The sequence below is a fragment of the Micromesistius poutassou genome (genome assembly GCF_964030765.1).
Source record: "Micromesistius poutassou genome assembly, chromosome: 2".
NCBI lineage: Eukaryota > Metazoa > Chordata > Actinopteri > Gadiformes > Gadidae > Micromesistius > Micromesistius poutassou.
Genome location: NC_140272.1, coordinates 23,669,822 through 23,693,052, shown reverse-complemented (window position 1 = coordinate 23,693,052; position 23,231 = coordinate 23,669,822). Strand labels below are relative to the sequence as shown.

The 23,231-nt window shown below is 48.0% G+C and overlaps 1 protein-coding gene across 1 annotated transcript in view; it reads left to right on the top strand.

Annotated features, from left to right (window-relative positions):
- cacna2d2b (calcium channel, voltage-dependent, alpha 2/delta subunit 2b) overlaps nt 1–23,231 on the top strand; it is a 36,486-nt gene that overhangs the window by 5,693 nt on the left and 7,562 nt on the right. The window contains exons 2-27 of the mRNA XM_084463520.1: nt 1,310–1,391; nt 6,681–6,797; nt 7,098–7,157; nt 10,820–10,864; nt 11,033–11,168; nt 11,282–11,413; nt 11,843–11,900; nt 12,860–12,910; nt 13,404–13,503; nt 13,631–13,792; nt 13,994–14,104; nt 14,221–14,299; nt 14,979–15,028; nt 15,140–15,229; nt 16,858–16,923; nt 17,503–17,577; nt 17,660–17,734; nt 17,907–17,978; nt 18,080–18,151; nt 19,462–19,523; nt 19,621–19,697; nt 19,864–19,924; nt 20,011–20,108; nt 20,194–20,284; nt 20,641–20,703; nt 21,138–21,241. Coding sequence (XP_084319646.1) covers nt 1,310–1,391; nt 6,681–6,797; nt 7,098–7,157; nt 10,820–10,864; nt 11,033–11,168; nt 11,282–11,413; nt 11,843–11,900; nt 12,860–12,910; nt 13,404–13,503; nt 13,631–13,792; nt 13,994–14,104; nt 14,221–14,299; nt 14,979–15,028; nt 15,140–15,229; nt 16,858–16,923; nt 17,503–17,577; nt 17,660–17,734; nt 17,907–17,978; nt 18,080–18,151; nt 19,462–19,523; nt 19,621–19,697; nt 19,864–19,924; nt 20,011–20,108; nt 20,194–20,284; nt 20,641–20,703; nt 21,138–21,241 — 2,189 coding nt within the window. The remainder of the gene's footprint in view (nt 1–1,309; nt 1,392–6,680; nt 6,798–7,097; nt 7,158–10,819; nt 10,865–11,032; nt 11,169–11,281; nt 11,414–11,842; nt 11,901–12,859; nt 12,911–13,403; nt 13,504–13,630; nt 13,793–13,993; nt 14,105–14,220; nt 14,300–14,978; nt 15,029–15,139; nt 15,230–16,857; nt 16,924–17,502; nt 17,578–17,659; nt 17,735–17,906; nt 17,979–18,079; nt 18,152–19,461; nt 19,524–19,620; nt 19,698–19,863; nt 19,925–20,010; nt 20,109–20,193; nt 20,285–20,640; nt 20,704–21,137; nt 21,242–23,231) is intronic.

Sequence of the window (23,231 nt, the reverse complement as noted above, 5' to 3'; positions counted from 1 at the left end):
TGTAGCTTTCCCTTATTGTTTGGTGACGATGGCCCTAAATGAACCGCCTTTAGGCACCTTGAATTGATTGGGCTTCTTTGGCTGTCTGGCGGCCATGTCTATACAGATGATGGGTTTCTTAGGAGTATTTCTCCATTGTGAGGAGAGAATAAAATAATAATTCATGATCGGAGGTCAAAGTTGTCAAGAAATATGACCTTCCAAAGTTTGCATTTCGATTGCTATAGTGCCCCCCTATTGACTAATCTGGAATGGGAATTGGAATCTGGATTAACCTCAAAGCAATTAATCTGGACCCATGTGCCTTTAACTGCACCAAGTTTGATGATTGTTAATCCCGCTTTTTGGCTGCTTAAATATGATTGGACCATTTTGGGGCTCTGGCGGCCAAGGTGTTATGTCGACTTCATCCTACTCAAGCAGTTAGAAACTTCGACGCCAACAATCCAAAAGTGTTCAGTTGTACGTTTGGTTGATAGATGTGTTTGACCGTTGCTGTTAATGTTGGTATTTTAGCGCATTGACTTAAAACAGTTAAAAGGCATAATTGTCGCGTTATTGAAAACAATAATGCACAACCTTGGAACGGATCATTATATGTTGTGCTAGCTGTGGTATAACATATGTTAGCATATATGTCCCTGCATTGTTCAAAGTTTTCCTGACTCCTATTGCAGCGATGGTTGGCAGTTTAGAGAGACCTGCCTCCCTACAGACCCCCCCTCCCGAACCATTCCCCCAACACGTGACTAGCTTGCTTTCTTTAGCAATAGGTGTGCCGCTCAGAAGAATCTGTTGATGCCCAATGAGTACATGATAGTGTTGTCAAACTGATTTTTTTATCCATATTGATGAATGTTTGAAACGGTTTCAGTACTCATTGCCTGCAGTGTCGTTACACCGAGAAGAATATTGTTTTCATTCATGTAAAAAGGTTCTAATCATTATGTACAGTCTGCTGGCGTACATTGTAATCATGTTATATGCCTTGTTATATTTATCTTTTAGTATTCCCTCCATGTTATGTACATTTTTCAAGGTATTGTGTCGAAGAAAGAAAGCGTTGTGACAGCGCTAACGTGCGAACGCTAACAAGTATTCACAGGTGGTCGGTTAGGGAGGGGGACGCGTCATCGGGGCTGAAGGACGCGATGGGACGGGCTTATTACAGGCCTGCCACTGCCAGACACCGGATTTATTTCATTTTCTGACACAAAATCCTTTAAATCAATGTCCTACCCTAGCTTTAGGTTGAGCACAGACGTGGTTATCCCTGGTTAACGCTGTGGATGTGCTTGTCTGTCCACAGCATCATGCACTGGGGCCGGAGGATTGAGCAGGAGATTGACAAAGTGTTCCAGCACATCACCGGAGCCCAGCAGCTCAAAGGGGTTCGTACGCTGAACACAATGAGACCTCCAGCCGGCAGCAGGCTCTGTGTACGCTTGTGTTTACCCGCTGTTAGTGTAACAGCTCAGCAGCTGACACAAACCGGAGACGATTACACGTTTCAATATCGATGCTGTCCTTTTCTCTGGTGGCGTTCTGAGACTCATTTCAGGCGCGTAAACAACCTTTAACAAGATGTCTGTGCTCCCTGGCTGGTTGTGCGTATCTAATAGCTTTTGTTTTTAGCGAGTCAGCTTTTGTGTGTGTGTGTGTGTGTGTGTGTGTGTGTCAGTGGCGAGCGTGATACATTATATCAATGTAATGGTTTTAACTGCTCGTGGCTCTTTTGATGCACAGTTGGTGTTTCGATGGAATAGAATCGGGGTAGGCTATACTCTCATTAAGAAATAACACAATTTATATATTTTATTACACAAGATGTATTTCTAACACGTGGTGCAATGAGCTATATTTTAGTTCCCCAGCCCCCACTTATCGTACATATGCGGTTGTTTATGACCGATGGTAATCATTTTATTTTATGTAATATGCACGAATGAACACAATATTCTGAACCCCCGAAATGAGATGTGATTTGTTCCTGTGATCGGAGCGAGACGCTGTGATGAGCTTCACCTTGAAAGTGCACATATTTTGTTTACTCGTTTATTTACATTTGCCAATTTAAATATTAATTTTTATTCCAAACCACAGCGCGCTTGTTGCCATAAGACGATAAGTTCGACAGCTGAGTTGCGGTGAATGGTTTTGTTTTTGTCGTAAACTAGGCTGGCTGGATCGGAAATAGACAGAACAGCGCCTCCCAGAGGGCCGCCGAGGCAACGACGCCCTCGTGTGTGAGAGGTTATTAATGATGCTCAGTGTGGATCGACTGTTTCTGTTGTTTACTGCAATCATCATGGCAAGCTGCGTATTGATCAGAATAACGGATAAAATAACCAGATTAATAGTTTTTGAATTTCACAAGATGGAATGTGGAATGTATTTAAATCGTCTAAATGATCAAACATGTTATTGAGTTGGTGAGTAGACACTAGTATGCTCTAAATTGTGTGTGAGTGAATGTGTGTGGAGGCAGGAAGTGATGTAATTGGTGGGTGGTCTAGGGGTTTATCACACTTGGGATAAGCTATAGACATGGGGTCTATATTGAAGAGGGCTTAAAGGACTTACAAGATAATCAATTTGTTGGTTCCAGCCCAACAGGAAGTGATGCAATCCCTCCCTGAGAGGTCATACGACCATTTAAAACAACGATTTAAAATAACGCACCATTAATGGGAGCCTAGAACGGCTTCTGGATCAGAGACGTCTGTCTCTGAATCTGGGATTAGGTCTATTCAAATCAATTTGGGGCCCCAGCCCTACAGGCAAGGCTCACAAAGCAGCGTCAAATTCTCCATCCAGAAATGCACTGGAAACGCAAAGCGTTGCTGTCAATGAATCTAACCCTAACCCCCAAAACCACAGACAATTCTGGGGTCGAATGGTCGAGAGGAGCCCGCCCCCCTTGTGAGATTAAAGTGAATGAGCATTTCACTGGTCGTGTTCTCATACATGCGTGTTGGATCGTGGATCGTTGCTGAGGCTTTGTGAGTCACTTCCTGTAGGCTAGAGCCCCGACATGTATTTAAATATTAGAGACCGAGTCTCCAGCTGCTTCTGGGCAGTAGGGGTACAGGGGGCAGTAGGGGTACAGGGGGCAGTAGGGGTACAGGGGGCAGTAGGGGTACAGGGGGCAGTAGGGGTACAGGGGGCAGCAGGGGGCAGTAGGGGTACAGGGGGCAGTAGGGGTACAGGGGGCAGTAGGGGTACAGGGGGCAGTAGGGGTACAGGGGGCAGTAGGGGGCAGTAGGGGTACAGGGGGCAGCAGGGGGCAGTAGGGGTACAGGGGGCAGTAGGGGTACAGGGGGCAGTAGGGGTACAGGGGGCAGTAGGGGGCAGTAGGGGTACAGGGGGCAGTAGGGGGCAGTAGGGGTACAGGGGGCAGTAGGGGGCAGTAGGGGTACAGGGGGCAGTAGGGGGCAGTAGGGGTACAGGGGGCAGTAGGGGTACAGGGGGCAGGGGGCAGTAGGGGTACAGGGGGCAGTAGGGGTACAGGGGGCAGTAGGGGGCAGTAGGGGTACAGGGGGCAGTAGGGGTACAGGGGGCAGTAGGGGGCAGTAGGGGTACAGGGGGCAGTAGGGGTACAGGGGGCAGGGGGCAGTAGGGGTACAGGGGGCAGTAGGGGTACAGGGGGCAGTAGGGGTACAGGGGGCAGTAGGGGGCAGTAGGGCTACAGGGGGCAGTAGGGGTACAGGGGGCAGTAGGGGTACAGGGGGCAGTAGGGGTACAGGGGGCAGTAGGGGTACAGGGGGCAGTAGGGGGCAGTAGGGGTACAGGGGGCAGTAGGGGTACAGGGGGCAGTAGGGGTACAGGGGGCAGTAGGGCTACAGGGGGCAGTAGGGGTACAGGGGGCAGTAGGGGTACAGGGGGCAGTAGGGGGCAGTAGGGGTACAGGGGGCAGTAGGGGGCAGTAGGGGTACAGGGGGCAGTAGGGGTACAGGGGGCAGTAGGGGGCAGTAGGGGTACAGGGGGCAGTAGGGGGCAGTAGGGGTACAGGGGGCAGTAGGGGTACAGGGGGCAGTAGGGGGCAGTAGGGGTACAGGGGGCAGTAGGGGGCAGTAGGGGTACAGGGGGCAGTAGGGGGCAGTAGGGGTACAGGGGGCAGCAGGGGGCAGTAGGGGTACAGGGGGCAGTAGGGGTACAGGGGGCAGTAGGGGTACAGGGGGCAGTAGGGGGCAGTAGGGGTACAGGGGGCAGTAGGGGTACAGGGGGCAGTAGGGGTACAGGGGGCAGTAGGGGGCAGTAGGGGGCAGTAGGGGTACAGGGGGCAGTAGGGGTACAGGGGGCAGTAGGGGTACAGGGGGCAGTAGGGGGGCAGGGGGCAGTAGGGGTACAGGGGGCAGTAGGGGGCAGTAGGGGTACAGGGGGCAGTAGGGGGCAGTAGGGGTACAGGGGGCAGTAGGGGTACAGGGGGCAGTAGGGGGCAGTAGGGGTACAGGGGGCAGTAGGGGTACAGGGGGCAGTAGGGGTACAGGGGGCAGTAGGGGGCAGTAGGGGTACAGGGGGCAGTAGGGGTACAGGGGGCAGTAGGGGGCAGTAGGGGTACAGGGGGCAGTAGGGGTACAGGGGGCAGTAGGGCTACAGGGGGCAGTAGGGGGCAGTAGGGGTACAGGGGGCAGTAGGGGTACAGGGGGCAGCAGGGGGCAGTAGGGGTACAGGGGGCAGTAGGGGTACAGGGGGCAGTAGGGGTACAGGGGGCAGTAGGGGGCAGTAGGGGTACAGGGGGCAGTAGGGGTACAGGGGGCAGTAGGGGTACAGGGGGCAGTAGGGGTACAGGGGGCAGTAGGGGTACAGGGGGCAGTAGGGGTACAGCGTACGGGAATACGCAGCATTAGTCGCTACACATGAGGATGAGGCGTGACCTCTGAAACACGAGGGGTCGTTGTGGGCGGCACTCAGGGAGGGGCAGGTCTGTCCGGCGCTGGGCTGCTCTATAATCGATCTATATCTATACATTAATAAACGACTGAAATGCACTATTAAGGGGATACGTTCTCCTCTGCATTTGTGTAAATGACACTTTGCATAGAACCCATTAACTCTTAACTGTGCTGACGTCGTCTAACGTTAATGTTCCTCGTCACAGCGTCCCGCTCCCATCACAGGAACCTAGAACCCGTTTATTTTGGGGGTCATTACGAAATATTGTATGCACATAAAATGCTCATGTATAACATACAGGATATACATGATGTGCCATAGGCCGTAAACAAGAGCACATGGACAAACACGATGACTGGGGGCTGGGGGGGTCAGAACCAAAGCGAGGCTCGTTGCGCCACATGTTTGAGCTGGGTGTTCTGTAATGAGTCGTTTGGGTCTCGTACAGAGAGCGGCCTGCCACCGTTCTGTTCCCTCAAAACAGCAGAGAGCATCAAAAGCGCAACGAGCAGTTTATCCAAACCCGTACGTCGATAAACTCTAGAAACGTTTATATCTAGCAAATTATTTTGTTCAGAAACATAGAGATTCAACGTATGTATATGTGTTTGTGTGTGTCCGTGTGTGTGTATATGTGTGCGTGTGTGCGTGTGTGTGTGTGTGCATGTGTGTGTGTGTGTGTGCATGTGTGTGTGTGTGTGTGTGTGTGGGAGGGAGACGCAGGGGGCCGCTGGTGTGTGCCAGCAGAGCAGATGGTCAGGCCACAGTGTGGACTTGCTTCTCATTCATTTCCAGTAATCCCCTCCTCCACTGGAAACAAGCACAAACTGGTTGAGGATTCATCCCACTCAGTTTTGCAATCCAAAAGCACGACGCCACAAGCAGATTATCATCTATTGCGACAGAACTCGTTATCACGTACTGCGTCCTCTGAAACAGGGCTCGGTGATAAATAACACGCCTTTTGTTGCTGCAAACGAATGATGTGATGACCTTGCTGAGAACACGCCCCTTCCAGAGCGGCTGAGGGTCTGGCCCCAGCCCTCCTGCTGAATGTGTTCATTGAAGGGCTCCGCAAATATTGAACCACCAGGTGTGTTGTGTGACGGTTAGACTTTCAGAATAGTCAAACCTCACAAACAAAGACCTGTCCACTCTACCTGGCTGTGCAACTGTGGGACGCTAACTAGCATAACGCTAACTAGCCTAGCATGGCTAGCTGGGGTTTTGGGATTGTCAACAGTACGATTATTGAACAAAAATGAGGTACAGCGGGTCAGCATTTTGTATTGGTGGAATATATCACTTATAGGATGGGATTTTATTGCTAAAATTATTGAAATCATGTGTCCAAGTTATTTTAAGCTGCAATCTATTGGAAATGCTACACATTGTAAACTTGTATAAATACGAGACTAAATGAATGCCATGATGTGTTCTTCAGCATCTCCTCCCTCATTGGTTTGGGGTGTCCGTCTTGTGGTCAATCACAGGTGTGTGAAATGCGACATTTCTCCATAGCAGAGAAACGTACGGAAGGGGAAGAGAAAGCAGAGTGCTTTTATTTTTCAAAATCTTGCTCTCTTCTGGTCTTTTCTGCTCTCCATCTACACCTCTGGAATCCTCCTCCTGCTGCACCTTCACAGAGGACAAAGGGCATTAGTGGAACGAATGAATGATGGACTAATGATGATTTGTTATGTGCTGCAGCAGGATTGCTGACCTGCGATTAAAATGCAATAACAAATGTGCTGATGTGCTTATGTATTCATGGCGATGTACAGATATATAATGAAAAGAGACGACAATTTAGCTTGGTGAAGAATCAACCCCGCCAGATTGTGGAGAAGGTGGCTTCTGACATAGAAAAGCTTCTGGCTAAGAAGCGCAAAGCTCTTGAAGTAAGTCAGCTCACGTTACTACCTTTTACACAAATCATGGTTTTATTTGAAATTTGAAGTGATTGGTTTTGAAGTTTGTGACATGCTTCTAGCTTCAAGTAGCCATAGACCTGTTTTTATATTTCTGGACAGCAATGCTATATAAAAGTGTGATATAAGACATTATTAGAGTTTATTATGAACTGTCCACACAAATGACCATGTAATCCCTGTTAGCATTAGTCTTTTAACAATAATAGTTATTGCTCAACGTTATGGTTCTGTTTTTTTGTGTTTCTGTGTTTTCCCTTTGATGTTCAGAGGTTAGCTAGTGAGGCAGAGCGTCTCCAGAGAGAGCATCTCTGGCAGGATGGTATCAAGGTAAACACAACGCAACACACATGATGGTATCAAGGTCAACGCAACACACATGATGGTATCAAGGTCAACACAACACACATGATGGTATCAAGGTCAACACAACACACATGATGGTATCAAGGTCAACACAACACACATGATGGTATCAAGGTCAACACAACACACATGATGGTATCAAGGTCAACACAACACAACGCAACACACATGATGGTATCAAGGTCAACACAACACAACACAACACACATGATGGTATCAAGGTCAACACAGCACAACACACATGGTATTGATGGTATTAGGGCTGGGTGATTAATCAAATTTTGATCGCGATTTCAATTTCAGAGTGAAACGATCACCAAACTAATATAATCGAGTTGAAACTATTTTTTTTTTTGATTTTTTAATAAAAATTGCAGAACAGCTGGATTCATATCTGGACTTTATTTTCTATTTGACCATTTTGTGTATTTTTTTAAGGGGAAATTTCAAAGTTCTCATTTACAAAGTGTTTTTTTTTGGAGAGAAATTATGAATAAATGCATCATGTTTTCAAACTCAAAAATAATCGTTTGAATAATCAAGATTTCAATATTGACCAAAATAATCGTGATTATGATTTTTTCCATAATCAAGCAGCCCTAGACAGTATCAAGGTCAACACAACACAACACAACACAACACACATTATGGTATCAAGGTCAACACAACACAACGCAACACACATGATGGTATCAAGGTCAACACAACACAACACAACACACATTATGGTATCAAGGTCAACACAACACAACGCAACACACATGATGGTATCAAGGTCAACACAACACAACACAACACACATGATGGTATCAAGGTCAACACAACACAACACAACACACATTATGGTGTCAAGGTCAACACAACACAACGCAGCACACATGATGGTATCAAGGTCAACACAACACAACACAACACACATGATGGTATCAAGGTCAACACAACACAACGCACATGATGGTATCAAGGTCAACACAACGCAATGCAAACACACACACAAATAGAAACAGAAGAATAGAAAAAGTGAAATCTTAAAAGAGAACTTCAGGATCTTCCAACCTAGGCCTTTTTTCTCGTTAGTTTTATGTCAAGGGGCCTAATGCAGCCACCGACGTTGGCATTGATCAGGTATTGAACGAGGACACACCGTAACCCAGGGTAACGGGCGGCTGTGTAAACCCTTCAGGGCGGTTACAGCTCATCAGTGTACGTCTTCTTAAAGTGCTTATGTCTGCTCAAACTACATTCTATCGTAAGGAAAGGATTCCCACAGAGAAATACAACTTGTTTATTCTGCTTCCACCTGATCCCGTCGGTTGGTTAGCGTGTCCAACCAAGTCTCGCCCACGGACAAGTCTCGTGAGAGTTGACTTGTTGCAGGAAGAGAATGATTGAAACGTGAGTGAGAGCGTGAATGAGAGACTGAACAGAAAGCGTAGCTTAATGTTATCTTAAAGGTGTGGGTGACTGAGAGATAAAATTGTATTAACAATAGACGATAGAGCTAACAACAACACAGGAGATCAACAGTAAGGTTCCGGAAGAAAATCCCCTTCCTATTCTAAATGGAGGATTTGATTGGTAGCCATGTTTTAACCAAAAGGTTTAACCATGCCAGTCGCTGTCTCACATAAAGTGTAACAGCGACTTCTGTTTGGTGTGGCTCGCTGCTACCAAACGTTATGTCAGCTGGTGAGTTTTCCCTACCACTGAACCATTGCTAGCGTTATGTTTACCACAGGGCAACCACCATCCCTTTCTGACTCGCTGTGTTTTGTATGTAGAGATGAGGACAATGTTATTATTAATTGCAGTCAGGAACGACACAGTGTAACTTAACTTAACTTAACTTAACATCAATGACAACACTAAACACGATACCATACACTACATGAAACACTTTATAGCTATACACAACCAGCACTAAGTACAACATATAACAACACTACTATAAAAGGGGCAGTGAAACTTAAACTGAGCTCTGTCTGGCCTGCAGCTTATTTAGATGTTCAGGTCAGAGCGAGGGCCAGGCTTCTGTGACGCACAAAAAGCATCGCACACCTTTCAGAAAGGGGGCGGTTGAGACAATGAGCTTTCAGACTTCCTCTTAAGCGAGCCTCGGTCGGACCCAACGACAAACAGGCCGGATCAAGCTGAAGGCCAAGACAAAAAGTGATTTCCTGTAAGGGTCCTTTCCATAATGATAGAATATAATCAGTGAAAAACATCCCTTTTACATTCACCCCGCGTAATTGCACCAAGGATTACATTGCAGCCCGTTCAGCAGATTATCGGACCAATTTCGGAAACGGCAGTTTAGATCCATTAGACTTAAAATGATCGGCAAATAGGTTCCAGGTGGAAAAATCCTAAAGCTCTCTTTATGTTAGGTTTTATTTCCTTGTACACTGAAACTTGTATACTATTACCTCTAACACATGTACAAACCATCTGCTTTTATTATATACTTAAATATTGTATTATAATAATACAACGTTTGATTATATAATAAAAGCAGATGTTAATATATGATAAGAATATACTAAAGGAACAATATTATTTTCATACTCTTAATTGAAACATTCGGGTGAAATACACATTTCTTATGTGTTTTACATTGTATTACCCTGCTCACAAAGTATACTATACTATATTAAGCTCTACGACTACATGAAACACTATAAAAGTTGTACATTATTGAACTTTAACTTGGGGAGGGATTATTTTGTTCTTCGTGTTTTATGAATCCGTACCACACTGCAGACATTACCTACCAAATATCTTGCATACTTTTAGTGTGCAGTCATCAGCAGCAGGTTAGAGGAGGGAACAGGCTGGGCTGATGTTTTCTTCTCTGCAGCAGAACTAGAACTGCTGACCGTGACAGCAGGGGCCCTCAGGCCTCCGGTCTGTCCCTGTAAAGATAAAGGGGCCGGGGGCCGGGGGCCAGGGGCCAGGGGCCAGGGGCCAGGGGCCACAGCTCTGTCAGGGTGGGAGACGTGATAGGAAGGAGAGCTCATGTCCAGCTCAGGGCCGTCCCAGACAGATCCACGCTCACTTTTCCGATCGGTCTGCTTCATTAGCCCATCGAAGGGCCCCGCACCTCGGGCCCTTTGAATGCCTCCTTCCACTCTGCCTCATCTCTCTCATGAGGGGCCGTTCACCGCGGGCGCCGTCACTCCCGCTGTGAACTCCTCATGCGCAAAGCAGCAGACGGCCCGGCTGAGGCCATCCGCTCATCTCCGCACTCTGCGGGGATGAGAAGGTAAAGGGATGGACTTTGAGGTGATGTGCTTTTATACGCGCACACACGCACTTAGGCATGCGCACGCACGCACAAATGCACACACGCACGCACGCACGCACGCACGCACATGGCAAAGTGCTAGCAAGCCGTTTGATTAGAATTCAGCACAGAGTACCAAATCCAGCCATTCATCCTAGTTATTCAACAAAAAGTTATTCAACCAAAAAATGAATCGCTAAACCATCCCCATAGGATGGGCAAAAAGCGTGGAACTATTTTGGCCCCACTAATTCTCCAAGGCCTGAAAGAGGACCTTCATTCTGGTTCTAGGATTGGCGTTGACCTGGTTTGATCCTCCTGTCTGTATGTTTCTGTCGTACAGGAGTTGGACATGGCTTATTATGATTCAAAGGCAGAGCTGGACTACGTGAGTCGGATACAAATTGGAACACATTTGAGAATACATATTTCAAAATGAGATTCAGTTCTGTTATTTTCCCTGCTTGTCGTCTTTGCTTTGCCACATTTTAATGATGTATGATGTCCCCCCTGGGGCCCCCGGACTCAGCCCATATGTTCTCCTGTGTCCTGGTAGTACTCCATGGATGGCGATGGGGACATGGAAAACCCATCCCATATCAAGCTGGAGTTTGTCTACGATGCAAACTTCAAAAACAACGTCAACTACTCCTACACTGCGGTTCAGATCCCTACAGACATCTACAAAGGAGGCAAGCGGCGGAGCTGCAGGCTCTCCTTCTGCTCTTTGCCAGCGTACGATTGATGGGTTTGTGTCTGACAGCCGACCCCTCTCTCTCTCTCCGGCTGCCGTCCCCTCCCACAGCCCCGGTCATCCTGAACGAGCTGAACTGGACGCAGGCCCTGGAGAAGGTGTTCATGGAGAACAGCCAGGAGGACCCCTCGCTGCTCTGGCAGGCCTTCGGCAGCGCTACGGGGGTGACGCGCTACTACCCCGGTGAGAGAGAGCCGCCCCCTCGCCCCCTCCCGTCCCCCTGACATGTGACCCCTGGGCCGGGCGTACATCTTGTTTCTGACATGTGACCCCTGGGCCGGGCGTACATCTTGTTTCTGACATGTGACCCCTGGGCCGGGCGTACATCTCGTTTCTGACATGTGACCCCTGGGCCGGGCGTACATCTTGTTTCTGACATGTGACCCCTGGGCCGGGCGTACATCTTGTTTCTGACATGTGACCCCTGGGCCGGGCGTACATCTCGTTTCTGACATGTGACCCCTGGGCCGGGCGTACATCTTGTTTCTGACATGTGACCCCTGGGCCGGGCGTACATCTTGTTTCTGACATGTGACCCCTGGGCCGGGCGTACATCTTGTTTCTGACATGTGACCCCTGGGCCGGGCGTACATCTTGTTTCTGTCTCCTCAGCCACGCCCTGGAGAGCTCCTGATAAGATCGACCTCTACGATGTCCGGCGCCGGCCCTGGTACCGCCCTCGCCTCCACGCCCCTCACCCCCACGCCCCTCACCCCCACACCCCTCACCTCCACGCCCCTCACCTCCACACCCCTCACCTCCACGCCCCTCACCCCCACGCCCCTCACCTCCACGCCCCTCACCCCCACGCCCCTCACCTCCACGCCCCTCACCCCACGCCCCTCACCTCCACGCCCCTCACCCCCACGTCCCTCACCCCACGCCCCTCACCCCCACGCCCCTCACCCCCACACCCCTCACCTCCACGCCCCTCACCTCCACGCCCCTCACCCCCACGTCCCTCACCCCACGCCCCTCACCCCCACGCCCCTCACCCCCACACCCCTCACCCCCACGCCCCTCACCTCCACGCCCCTCACCCCCACGCCCCTCACCCCACGCCCCTCACCCCCACGCCCCTCACCCCCACACCCCTCACCTCCACGCCCCTCACCTCCACGCCCCTCACCCCCACGTCCCTCACCCCACGCCCCTCACCCCCACGCCCCTCACCCCCACACCCCTCACCTCCACGCCCCTCACCTCCACGCCCCTCACCCCCACGCCCCTCACCTCCACACCCCTCACCTCCACGCGCTTACGTTTAGTTTGTGTTTGTGTTTGTGTTTACTTTGTGTTTGTGTTTGCGTTTGTGTTTGTGTTTGCGTGTTTGTGTTTGCGTGTTTGTGTTTGTGTTTACTTTGTGTTTGTGTTTGTGTTTGTTTATGTTTGTGTTTGTTTATGTTTGTTTATGTTTGTGTGTTTGTGTTTACTTTGTGTTTGTGTTTACGTTTGTGTTTGTTTGTGTTTGCGTTTGTGTTTGCGTGTGTGTGTTTGCGTGTGTGTGTGTGTGTGTGTGTGTTTGTGTGTGTGTTTGTGTGTGTGTGTGTGTGTGTGTGTTTGAATGCCCTTACAGGTCAGTCAGTGGTTTGCGTTGGCACCGTAACCTCACCTTGTTCTGTGTTACAGGTACATTCAGGGTGCATCGTCACCAAAAGACATGGTTATTCTGGTGGATGTGTGAGTAAAATAATGAATGATTATAAATGTGAACACATTCTTATCTATCACCAACACACACATTAACAACCACTAGTTTTAAAGATCCACTCAATATCTATGAGTTCAAATGCATCACTTGTTGCAGAGCGTTACCACCTGCCCTGTCTGAACCCTCACACTGTCCCTCCTGTTATGAGGATCTACAGCAACAGTCGAGGGAATGAGCTGAGAGCAGACCCTTCTCAGCAGGGCTTCCCCTCCATTCTTCACCACTCTGCCATGAAGTCAGAAAAATGGATTCAAATTAGAAGATGTTTATTAATACTCTCAGCTTTTAATAGTTTCTTACAAAAGAGACCAAATAAAAGCAATGATAAATAACTATTAAAGTCCTCAATCACATCCAAACGATATACACGATAAAATAAAAACAGATAAAAACGAAACAGAAGCAGCAGATGATCCAGCGGACAGTGATCATACCGCTCCCCGACGCTGACTGTGTCTCCAGGAGTGGCAGTGTGAGCGGGCTGACCCTGAAGCTCATCAAGGCCTCGGTGATGGAGATGCTGGACACGCTGTCGGACGACGACTACGTCAACGTGGCCAGGGTGCGTATCCCCTACACTAGAGTATCGCCCGGCCCGCTGATCCCTCCGTCGCGGGGCTCCACTCCACCGCGGCCGGTCTCTCTCTCCGTCAGACACGTGGCTGAGGCTCCTTTCTCCCCGTGCTTAGTTCAACGAGAAGGCGGAGGCTGTGGTGCCCTGCTTCAAACATCTGGTCCAGGCCAACATACGCAACAAGAAGATCTTCAAGGACGCCGTGCAGCAGATGCAAGCCAAAGGCACGACTGACTACAAGTCAGGCTTTCATTTTGCCTTCAACCAGCTGTTGAACGTGAGTCACTAAAAGCCAGACGTTGCTGACCAAATTTAAGCTGTATCTGTTTTAAAAACTCAATCGCAGTTCCTGTTGTGCCTATCGAATAAATCAGATGTTATGAATGTTGGGACACAGCTAGACCCGCCTGGGTTCAACTGATTCCACTGTGGTCGTCTCTCTCTCCTCTTTCTCTCCGTCAAACGACGTGTTCCGCAGAAGACAAACGTCCCTCGAGCAAACTGCAACAAAATCATCATGCTGTTCACGGACGGTGGAGAGGACCGCGCCCAGGACATCTTCGTGCAGTACAACTGGCCTAACAAAACCGTTGGTTTCTCCACCAGCCTTGGGAACTTCATGTCTTCAGCACAGTTATCAATACCCTCTAATACTGATAGCTTGGCTGGGCTTTCCTTTTAACAATCAATGTCACATCTTTTTAGGTCCGAGTATTTACCTTCTCTGTCGGCCAACACAACTACGACGTGACGCCCCTGCAGTGGATAGCATGCACCAATAAAGGTAAGAGGGCGTGGCTCTTTAATGGACTCTGAAGCTCTTTAGTGACAATATGACTTAAGGTTCTGAAGTGCTATACATATCCATAATGCTCTGGATGGCAAAACAATGGCATTAAATGGCTCAGGGAGCTGAACCTCCTGACACATGCAGAGCATTAGTCACGTGCCGTTCTAGAAAGATAATAATAGAACTGCAATAGAAATGCCGTATCAGAGCATGCATAATTGAAAGGATGTATCTTGCACCTAATTCTCAGTACATCTACAACACATGTACTCTGTATTTAATTGAGGAAAAGGGTGGAATTAAATAGTGGAGTATATAAAATGGCAAAATGTTTTTTTCTGGAGAGTCATTTCTTTCGTAATTTTGGCAACTAGAATACACATTTGAACGGTATTGCATAATGGTATTATGGGCATCTTATAATGGACAATCTAAAGGTTAGATCATTCCGGAGAATAGACATACAGATCAATATAAAAGGCAAATGGTATTCCAGATGAGGTATCTTTAAGTGTTAATGTACAGCTCTTGTAATGTCTAGTAAATCGTGCTGTATTGATCAACCCTTTTAGCTCCTGAATCAATAGCATCTCTCTCTCTCTCTCCCCTCCCCCCCTCCCCTCCCCCCTCCCTCTTGTTGTCTTGTTTATCTCCTCCTTCCTTCCCCTGCCAGGTTACTATTTCGAGATCCGCTCCATCTGTGCTATAAGGATTAACACCCAGGTGGGTTGTTGTGGTGTGGCTGCTGCTGCTCTCCTCAGACCGCTGACCCCCGGCGGCTCCCTGCCGGCTGCTGCTGCCGCTGACCGCTGTGCTTGTCGCCCTGTGCTCCAGGAGTACCTGGACGTGCTGGGCCGCCCCATGGTGCTGGCCGGGGGCGTCGCCAAGCAGGTGCAGTGGACCAACGTCTATCAGGACGCCCTGGTAAGACCCCGGGGCCCTGGGTCCAGTATATATACACCTCTATGGACTGTGACTCTGGGTCCAGTATATATACACCTCTATGGACTGTGACTCTGGGTCCAGTATATATACACCTCTATGGACTGTGACTCTGGGTCCAGTATATATACACCTCTATGGACTGTGACTCTGGGTCCAGTATATATACACCTCTATGGACTGTGACTCTGGGTCCAGTATATATACACCTCTGGGTCCAGTATATATACACCTCTATGTACTGTGACTCTGGGTCCAGTATATATACACCTCTATGTACTGTGACTCTGGGTCCAGTATATATACACCTCTATGTACTGTACTGTGACTCTGGGTCCAGTATATATACACCTCTATGTACTGTGACTCTGGGTCCAGTATATATACACCTCTATGTACTGTGACTCTGGGTCCAGTATATATACACCTCTATGTACTGTGACTCTGGGTCCAGTATATATACACCTCTATGGACTGTACTGTGACTCTGGGTCCAGTATATATACACCTCTATGTACTGTGACTCTAGGTCCAGTATATATACACCTCTATGTACTGTGCGCTGCTATCACAACACATCTGCTACTGTAGACTACAGCTTGTTATGTAATGTTGGACATAGCAGCAGGGTCTGTGGGGGGTGTACCACGGTAAGCGTGAGTGGTCCGCCTACACTGAAGGCAATCTGTCTGTTGTTCCTTATTTGAAAGAAATCTATGAATGTTCCTGTTGTTTTTGACCATCGATCATCGCAAAAATATATATTATAAAGTTAATGGTCCACGGCCCCCCGACTTACTTAACATTTCTATTTACATTACATTCATTACATACATTCATAAAAGCCAATATTCATTTGTGAAAGAGTCTCGTGGGTAAGGTGTTTAAAAAGCGACGGTCCTTGAAGCTTGAACACGACGAACACGGACCCTCCCCACACCTCCGCCCGCCCTCGCTCCCCCGTCCCTCACCTCCGTCCCTCCGTCTCCTTCATGCATTTAAAGAACGCTTTCTCGCCTTGACGCTGCTTTGCTGCAGCCCTGTGAAAGAAGAAGTGCCAGATTATATAACGGAGTTTGACCATTTCTGACGTTGTGTATTTGTACTCGTATTTGTATTGAATATGCTACTCTGACTTAACGAGTACCTTCAGTATTTCAGCTAATGTAATATTTTATTAGACAATAGGAGTGGAAGAGCGACCCTTTTGCCAGCGCTGTGAGAGCACATTAGTGAGAATGCTTGTGTGGTTGGTTATGCGTTCACAGCCCTGGTTTCCGTAACTGCTTAGTTTGATGCTAGGTTTTATTAACTCAGCGGGCGGCCTGGTCCGGTCCGCTGAGTGTATGAGAGCCGTCGGGTTCTGTGAGGAAATGCCGTTACGTGATCGTCAGTACGTTGTTCTTCACTGCCAGCCCGCCAAAGACCCTTCTTATCCACGGGACTGACTATAATCCGCCCTTTGTTGGCTTCTAGTGGGTGTACAGCACACGGCCGTCCGCATTGCACCTAAACTCTGTTCATTACAGGATGATTTTATTTTTACGCTTCCTCAGTTGACTTTGTCTTTGTCGTGGGGATGAGGATGACTGATTTGTTTCATTTTGAAGGGTCTTGGCATGGTGGTGACCGGGACTCTGCCTGTGTTCAATCTCACTATGGATGGAAACTCACAGGTAGGTATCGCCATGGAAACCCATCTGCTGCAATGGTCTAATGCAATGATATTTTACAGAGATAGCTTTTTATTTATTTATTTATTTCGCTATGTCCTTCTTTCATATGATCTGTCAACATTTAAGGTGGCACTTCAGAATAAGGTTAATTTAATTATCCATCCACAAACATTAGTTAATGCATTATAAGTAAATAACTAACATTTAATAAACAGTTGACTAATGGTCTAGTAATCATTTCTTTGTGTTCACTCAGGTATTCAATTGATATATTATTTAATAGGGGTAAAGATATCTTATCCCACTAAAGCTAGTCTTGACCCTAACCCAAAACCCTATGCTGATGCTATATAATAACACTTACTACTGTATTAACTAATGTTAATTAATGGTTACTGGACCAGTACTTAACTGATAATGAACTGTTAATTGTTAATGCTTAATGCTTATTGCTTTAGTTAACTAACATTAATTCATGGTTAATTATTGTACACTTATTGTAGAGTGTTACCTCATTTAATGACTATGGCTTTTTAAAGGAATGATGTGGAGTTTTAATTTCAGTTTTCCTCTCACCAGAATCAGTTAATCTTAGGGGTTATGGGAGTCGATGTACATCTTGATGAGATCAAGAGACTTACTCCACGATATAATGTGAGTTTACATTTATCTTATTTTACTGAACTTACAATGGCCAATATGTATATTTTCATATTTTCACTGCTTTCATCGACAGCTTGGTGCCAATGGATACATATTTGCTATTGATCCAAACGGATATCTTCTCCTGCACCCTAATCTGCAGCCAAAGGTGACGTTAAAATGACCAGGAATAACGATCTGCTCTCCTTTATCTGAAAAGCCTTTGTAACTCTGAGAATAGATAAACCAAGTGTTGGGTGACAGAGTGTGGAGCGTTGTGTTGGTTAAAGCGCTGGCTGCCTGCTCATGTCAGATGGATGTTTTTTGTGACGCTGTCTTAGCTCGACGACCTCCCAGAGCCGGTCACGCTGGACTTCCTCGACGCGGAGGTGGAAGACCTCAACAAAGAGGAGGTGAGCTCACCCGGCATCTCTCACTAGGTCAGGCGTCGCTACGGGTAACCATTACAAGGTCATGTCGCTAGGTCACCCACTGTCTCTTTGTTGTACTCCAGATACGCAGACAGATGATTGACGGCAGGCCGGGGGAGATGCAGATTAAGACGCTTGTGAAGTCAATCAATGAGGTAAGTACCTACACCAAGACACTGTACGTGATGAGGTCATCACTGACACTGTACGTGATGAGGTCACTGACACTGTACGTGATGAGGTCATCACTGACACTGTACGTGATGAGGTCATCACTGACACTGTACGTGATGAGGTCACTGACACTGTACGTGATGAGGTCATCACTGACACTATACGTGATGAGGTCATCACTGACACTGTACGTGATGAGGTCACTGACACTGTACGTGATGAGGTCACTGACACTGTACGTGATGAGGTCATCACTGACACTGTACGTGATGAGGTCATCACTGACACTATACGTGATGAGGTCATCACTGACACTGTACGTGATGAGGTCACTGACACTGTACGTGATGAGGTCACTGACACTGTACGTGATGAGGTCATCACTGACTGTACGTGATGAGGTCATCACTGACACTGTACGTGATGAGGTCATCACTGACACTGTACGTGATGAGGTCATCACTGACACTGTACATGATGAGGTCATCACTGACACTGTACGTGATGAGGTCATCACTGACACTGTACGTGATGAGGTCACTGACACTGTACGTGATGAGGTCACGCTCTATGCCACTTCACGTCCGTGGTGGTGAGTTGTGATTAACAATGAGAACATGCCACGCTCTCACTGGACAACAAGCCTCTCCTAAATGTACATTGCTAGTAGGATTCCTTTCACTGTCAGTGTGTTGCCGATCGTGCAGTATAATGAACTAATATTGATTAGGGGGCGTTGCATTAGGGAGTTTGCGTGTAGTCTGTGGGTGTGTGAAGCAGTAGTATCCTAGGAAGTAGTACCTGGGGGGCACTGTGCTGATCCACACGTTTAACAGCTGCTTCACGTGATAAGGGATGAGGATGCAAATTCAGCTTTTCTCAGAACACACTCAGCGCTTTTACCCGCACGTCGCTGTACTTGGAGTGAAGCGGGAGGAGAACAATGAAGGCCAGTGTTCCAGCGTGGACCCAAACCGGAGCCCAACCCCACGGGCCAGCCGCGGCCATGGTCGAGCTTTGGAAAATGTTCTATTTTTTAAATAGGAATTATGATTGTGATGATCAGGAAAACATTAAACTAAGCATTAAATGAAACATAAAACTGCTAGATGATGCTGTACATGATGAGGTAGATCACAAGACGTCCCCTGCCTTGTGTCACAGTGAACACACTCTATTGTGTTGATTGTTTTTATATTGATTCCCAACATGCATCGAGTAGGTGTGTGCAAGGCAAATTCTTTTTACAAACCTTGATTTAATTTGGGTATCAACTATTCTTCTGTTTCAGCAATACATAGATGATGCTTACAGGGGGTACACCTGGACACCCATAAACGGCACAGACTACAGGTGAGTCGAGTTGAATTCAAATCCCTACCAATGAGACCTGGCATTGTTTCTCAACTACATTTTCATGTAATCTGCTTCCCAACGCTGCCCCCTGCAGCCTGGGCTTGGTATTACCCCCCTACAACGAGTACTACATCCAGGCAGACCTGAGTGACGTCATGCTCCAGCTCCAGTGTGAGTATTCCAGCACGCTCCCTTCGCTGTGTGGCCTGTGTATAAACCGGTCTGCTTACCTGTGTACTCACCTGTGTACTCACCTGTGTACTCACCTGTGTACTCACCTGTGTACTCACTTGTGTACCAACGCCTTAAAACTCATTTTGTTTTTTTCCCGCTACAGATCTGCAGTCTCTGTTGCCGAGCTCATTTGAATCATCAGGACATGTGTTTCTGGCTCCAAGGTAACCTCCTCCTCACGCTGCCTCCCCTGTAAATCAAACTGAAGGAAGTGTTCACTGTAGTATTCATTTGCATTATAACCCTTCAGGGAATACTGCAAGCGTCTTCAACTTTCCGACAACAATACGCAGTTCCTGGAGAACTTTCTCTCCCTCATGGTGGACATCACACCGGAATCCGAGGACTGTGAGTGTTGCTACAAAACCACAACATCATATCTGTACTGTCTCAGGTGGTGGGAGGTCATGAGCGGCTTGCGTGTGTGTTTCAGGTGACCAAGGCATCATCCACAACCTCATTCTGGATTCTGGCATCATTGGACAGCTGGCCTCCAGGGTGTGGAAGAACAAAGATATACATTCGTAAGTGATAGTAAGAGACTTGCTTACTATTTAGAGGGGATTCATACTTATGCTAATGCTGGTCGCTTGAGGACCAGAGTGCTTTGCCTCGAGGCGGTGATTGAACACTGTTTGTATTAAATTAAATGTGATTCAACCCTCAATGTACCTTCCCTGCAAGTGTAGGCTTCCCCTTGATTCAACTCAGCACATACTGCGTGTTTGTCCGCTGTCGTTATGTTCAGAATGACCAGCGTGCGTGTGACACGTGTCAGTTGAGTTCCAGTGCCTCACAGTCCTTGTTCGCTGTGAGCAGCAGCGTCTGACGTCCTCCAGAGTGTCACTAACAGAGCGCTGCGTGACTCTCCGTCCTGTAGGTACGGCTTCCTGGCGGTGTTTGCCTCCACAGACGGCGGCGTGACCAGGGTGTTCCCCAACATGTGAGTCACGGTGCAACACCTCCCGTCAGCCCACATCCGCATGTACCGTAACGTCTAACCTCAACACACGTTACTTCAGAGAATAACACGGGCTACTGTTGGCCGTGGCACACGCAGAAACAATGACAAACCTGTAAGCGCTGAGCTGGCCTGGCTTCAGCCTTTCGCCTCACACTCCTCTTCTCCCCCTCGCCAGAAGAACACGTCCGCGGCTTAACCAATCACGGTTTAACTATCCCCCGCGTCTAACTGTGACAGGTTGGCTGACTTGACGGACAGGCTTCACGGCTAACCTCTAAGCTGACCACCACGACACATTCGCTGACACTCTGGACATATCAGTACTCCACTAAACATTTTCTCTGAACGTCTCCTCACCGTGACCGCCACAACAGCCTCTCACAGTGGTGTGGTTTCACTCTGTTGTTGGGCAGGGCCGCTGAGTCCTGGGAGGAGGATCCAGAGCCCTTCAACTCCAACTACTACCGACGCAGCCTGGACAACAAGGGCTACATGTTCAGAGCTCCTCAGAGATCCTGTGAGCCGCACCTCTGCTCCCTCTCCCTGAACCTCACCACACCCTCGCTCTCCTTAACCTAACCCTAGTCTCTCTCTCTCTCTCTCTCTCTCTCTCTCTCTCTCTCTCTCTCTCTCTCTCTCTCTCTCTCTCTCTCTCGCTCTCTCTCTCTCTCTCTCTTGCTCTCTCTCTCTCTCTCTCTCTCTCTCTCTCCCTCTCTCTCTCTCTCTCTAACCCTGCTAACTACTCACAGCACGTTTGTGAGTCATGTGCGTCATGACACGACGCACAATCTTTGTAATCGCTTTCTTCCAATTTACACCCTAAACACGTGAATCAAATCAAATTGGCCGTCTGCAGGAGCCAATCACGTGACTCAAAGACCGTCATTAAGTTCAGCCGCTGAGACTAATGCTATCCTGCTTTAACATTACTCATCCTGACTCCCAATGAAGGGAGGCTTCACGCAACCATGGAATCGGTTGTTTTTGACGATCTCTTCCCGTGTTTTTTATTGCTCTTTTATGAAGGTTTATAAAAGTAGATAAAGATAAAAGTAGTAGTCCTAGACTTGACGTTATTCACACACCCCCATGTCTTAGCCCCTCTGAACGGCGTGGCGAAGCATTGCCTATAGAACCACGATAGAAGCTAGACATCAAACAGCTGTCCTCTGCAGCTGGAGAACCGGTCTGAGCTGGTGATGAAGCCGTAGACAGCTTAAATGGGCATGGAGGCAGAACACTAATTAAATCCCAATAAATAATGAATGTCACTAAAGACCATCGTCGACTTGGTTGACTACTTAAAATCATAACACAAGAGCCCTGCAGCCACGCGCTTGTATATCTGGATAATAGCCTCGCGCCGCATCCCAGCAAGTATACAGGAGGCTACAAGTATGAGTGTGTGTGGATGATGGCTGGTCAAGCAGCCAAGACTGCACTCTGGGACCTGTTGCTGCACATCAGAGATCAGTGCACAGGTTAAAGCATGGTCTTTGCTACACTGGCCAGTGTAGTGGTGATGTTGAAATTCTGGTTCCTATAAAGTGACCCATGCAGGAGATCTCTCCGAGCGTGTGGCGACGGCTGGTTTAACCGGCCATCGATGGTGCAGCCTCACCCAGCCCTGGAGTCCAGTCAGACTGGGCCAGGTGAGGCTGCTTGAACCAGCCGTCATCCACACACACGCCCACAATAAGCGTCTCCCATGTAGCCCGCACGCAAACTCTGCATATCACACCATCTTCATAAACATACACATTTAAATCAGTTACACAGTTTGCTGTCATCTCATAGTAATGACCAACGAACTGTCTGAGGCCTTATTTGTTAATCAAAGCATAGCAACAAAATCAGCTTGTTCTCGGGAGGCGTCCGTTTCTCTGCCTGTGAATACTGATACGTGCGTATCACAGGTGACGTTACATTTGATTATTACCCGGCTCTTCTCAGTGTTGCGGAACGCTCCGGTCACTTGCATGGTCCTTCCCGACTTCCGGCGGACAATTATTTTCCGATAATGGCCGTTGCAAAGCATATAACGACCGCTGTCAAGGAAAGTGGATTTTTTTTCACGTCTCTCGTATCACTCCGCAAGTAGATCCGGTAACTTATCGACCCCGGCGTACTCGGTTGCTAAGCGACGTCAACGTCTTGGGCGGACTGTTTCTCTGCTGATCAACACTACGAACGGTAATTGTAAGAAGACACACCGTGTGAAGTTATTTTTTCGTTTTGGCAAGTAGCCGTGTAATAAGCGGGATAATGTATAGAACGTCGCCGGTCATTATCGAATAATAAGCCCCTTCAGGGCGAAGCAAGACACCTCTGCTTCACGTCGGTGTCCGGTTCGCCCTGTTCCCGATAATGACCGGCGTTCCATACATTATCCCTTACTTATATGTTGGATTAGATCAGTGTCGGTGTGTATAACTCATCCGGTTGATGGTATTATCCCTTAGCTCCTTAGTGCGGGAGTGAGTGGGGGGGCTGACTCATCCCAATGA